This window comes from Camelina sativa, chromosome 2 (genome assembly GCF_000633955.1).
Source record: "Camelina sativa cultivar DH55 chromosome 2, Cs, whole genome shotgun sequence".
Lineage (NCBI taxonomy): Eukaryota > Viridiplantae > Streptophyta > Magnoliopsida > Brassicales > Brassicaceae > Camelina > Camelina sativa.
In genome coordinates this window covers 28,270,747-28,274,400 of record NC_025686.1, presented here as the reverse complement: position 1 = coordinate 28,274,400, position 3,654 = coordinate 28,270,747, and the positions used below count along the sequence as shown (strand labels likewise).

The window sequence follows — 3,654 nt, the reverse complement described above, 5'->3', positions numbered from 1 at the left end:
ATTGAGGAACTTATTTCGTTAATATGGTTTCCACTTTCCAACTACAGCTCCGCACATTAACCACTATGAACACAAATTTGGAATCGTTCATTCCGTTCTATATCAAATTATTCGGCTAACCATATATTTTTTCTTCAGTTAAATTAAAGATGACGAACAAAATTTAAATCTTCGGTATTTTTTAAATTCAATGTTTTATTGGCATTCAAACAATCTAGAAGATAAAAATGTATTTCCACTATGAAAAAGCTGTTATCTAAACAAAAAGCAAAACTTGTTTTATCCGCTCATAAAAATCTATTATTACTGGCAGATGGGTCGATCATTTTTTTCATATTTTGTAGTGTATGTTATATATGTCAAAGCACACATCAATACGTCACTAATTGTCAAATAAATCACATAACTAACTAAGTATTTGCAACTTTTACATCTTTTTTTTTTGTTCATTCTTGTTTGGTCTGCGACTTTTTTACAAGTATTTTGGAACCGAATATTCGGAATAAAGTATTACATGTGTAATGACCGAGAATGATAAAGACCGGCGGCTCAGCTTACCACTAATCCCATAATGACACACATGTTCTTACTCTATCTCTCTTTATTTTTTTTTCTGGAACAATGTAAAGGTGAAATAAGCAAACACTGGAAACAAGAACTTTCATAAGATAATGACGAAACTAACCTCCGGTTATGAGTCCGTCCGTCCATATAAATATCGACCTCCTACAATGCAATTCTTCCCTTTTCCCCTTCTACCCTCTCTCACTTGTAAATTTTTTGAGATATTAATAATTTTGTCCTTCCGGTTTAAATTTTGAGAAATTTTGTCACTATGTCTACTATTTCTCCGGTTCTTTCATCTGAACCGATTCTTTCCAATCAATTACCGGCTTGGGAAACTGGATTCACTTCATGGGGCGAAGAATCCGATCTTTTCTCCATCTTCAATTCACCGGTTAGTCCCATGGAAATAAATCCCGGTTTAGATAAAACAAACCCAAGTCAAATTCAGAACCAACGCTATTCCAGTCCGGGTTTGAAAGATAAACAACCCTTGCACCATACTAGCTCCAACGGTGTCTCTTCGGATAAAGACGAGCGGCGAAAGAAACGAAAATTATCAAACCGAAAATCAGCGCAACGGTCGAGGATCAAGAAACAAAAACACTTAGAAGATGTGAGAAGCAAACTTAACCAGCTCAAATTCGAAAACCGAGAACTGGATAACCGGCGCCGGTACGTTTTGTACCATTGCGAACGTATAAAGATGGAAAACGATCGTCTACGGTTAGAACACCATGCTCTCCACGAGAAGCTCTTGAACTTACGACAAGCTTTGGTCATGCGTCAAATCCAACAGAACTCAACGTGCGCTACGTGGTCGTGTGTTAATAGTACCATTGTAACGGTCAACCGAAATCCTTCGATGATGAGAGACCATGTAATCTAAGATTTGCAAAACACAACTAGTATGCATCATCTTTTTACACCTAAACGAAACATTTATATGATGATGAGTCTTCTCCGTTTCTTTTGTAAATAAATGTCTAGTATAAATATCATATATTCATATGGTGTAGTTTTATGAGGGAAATCATTATATGTTATACAAATCTTTCTCTTTTTTTTATTTATTTTATAATTGAAATATAATATCGATCATAGTAAAATAACCACTTATCACTTAATTCGCCTCAGCTTAAAAAAAAACAACAAAAGTGTTAATTCTAGAAATATGGCATTATTTGTAATATGTAAGTGGTTCAAATTGAATAGCATGTTGCTTTCCGGAACAAATACCAAAATACTAGGTACTATCCCGCGGAAAACCGCGGGCTGAACTTTTTTTAATGAAAATTTGTAATAATTTATTTTGTTATTATGTTATTTATAATGGTATTTGATTAAAAATTTGTTTCTTATATTATAATTTTTGTATTTTAAAAATGTTTATTGATAACTTGTCAATAAAACATTTGCATTTAATGAATAAAATTGTTTAAACTTTTGTCAATCAAATGAATACCTTGTTATAGTTATGAAGTAACTAAAAATAACTAACATGTAAAATAGAGCAACTAAATCTTATCTGTTAATTTGTTTTTAGTACGATTTAGTTTTGATTCTAATAGATTTTTTTTATTTTACTTTTCTACAATTTATTTTATTTGATGTGTCTCCTATTTTTGTTTTTAATTAGTTATATTTAATTAATTAATTAATCTTAATTAAGTTTTTCTAATGGCATTAAATGTAATGTTTTACATATTGTAAGATTAGTTTTATATTTGTACTTCTCAATTAATATAGTAGGATGTGATCTTTAGTCAATTTCGATTGTTTTAATATTTTTTTTTTTAAGTTTTTAACACGTCCAAAACTATGCACGCATAATATCTTGTCTTAATTTTTAATTCTGGATATTGATTTTGAATGTTTAGTTAGGATTTATAATTTATATTAGAATATCAAATTTGTCACATAGCAATTTAAAAAATAGTTTGGAGTCTTCGAGACAGCGTCGCCATCCCTATCCTATAAGCTTTATTAAAGCTTTGAGTGCATTGCATATGTTTCATTTTTACTAGCCATAGCGATTCACATGCTTTATTAATGCGCAATGCATACGAATTTTCTCTTTTTTTGCTAATGTATACGAATTTTAACATGTGGATTGTTTACTTTTATTTCTTACAAAGTTAGGAGATCAAAGATAGCGATGGTTTGTGACTTCATCGGCCATGTCTTGATTGATTAGGCGCTATCTTTGAAAGCTGAACTCATCGTCATGTACTTATAAGCTACATGCATGTTAAAAAAAGTAAAAAATTATGTATACTTTATATTTTCTGGTATACAAAAAGTCTCTTCTAAAATATTACATATAATTTCAGATTTCATATACTAAATATTTTTGTATACTTATTAAAACATTTTTTTTTTTTTTTTTTTTTGCATGGACGTTTGATTTTCAAGAAAACATTTGTCGTACAAGCATTTATTTGATGAATTTTAAAACAGTGAATATATATGCCTGTTAATTATGCTGAAATGAAAGAGTGAACTGTAGCCACACAGCATCACTTCAACGTGTTCTAGTCTTAGTATCGGTTCAATCGATTAATAGCTTATGTGTGGTTGATTGCATATAACAAAAACAATTACTTTAAATGGATCATCAAAAAATCAAGACAAGTGTTTGATAATATAAGTTGTTTTTTGAAAGCTGCATGTTTTTCCTAATAATTTGCTTGTAGTCATGCTGCAAATCGTGTATATAACGTTTTAATACAATTAGGTGTCTCCTGCACCTGCACGTAACCAATATAAAAACCTAACTTTCTACAAACAATTTTGCTTCATTAAACAAAGTATCGTCAGCATTCAAATAGTACAACTCTGAACTAATGAAGGCCCATCATAGCTGCAGGCCTATTTATGTACAAGTTCATACAATTATAAGCGTATAATTAGCCCAATGAAACCCTAGCTCACGACTCGAATCACCCTTGGGTAATATATATAGTAGACACTAATCACTTATATCTGTAAAACACTCACCCAGCCACACATAACATAACTCTACGCCTCCTTAGAAAAAATTTTCTTTTAGTTCGTCCCTTTTTTTTTTTTTTTTTTTTTTTTTTTTTT

At 30.7% G+C, this 3,654-nt stretch overlaps 1 protein-coding gene across 1 annotated transcript; it reads left to right on the top strand.

Moving 5' to 3' along the window:
* On the top strand, nt 739-1,633 carry LOC104744364 (basic leucine zipper 43-like). Its single transcript, XM_010465410.1, has one exon. The coding sequence runs from the start codon at nt 836-838 to the stop codon at nt 1,451-1,453; it is 618 nt and encodes a 205-aa protein (XP_010463712.1). The 5' UTR covers nt 739-835; the 3' UTR covers nt 1,454-1,633.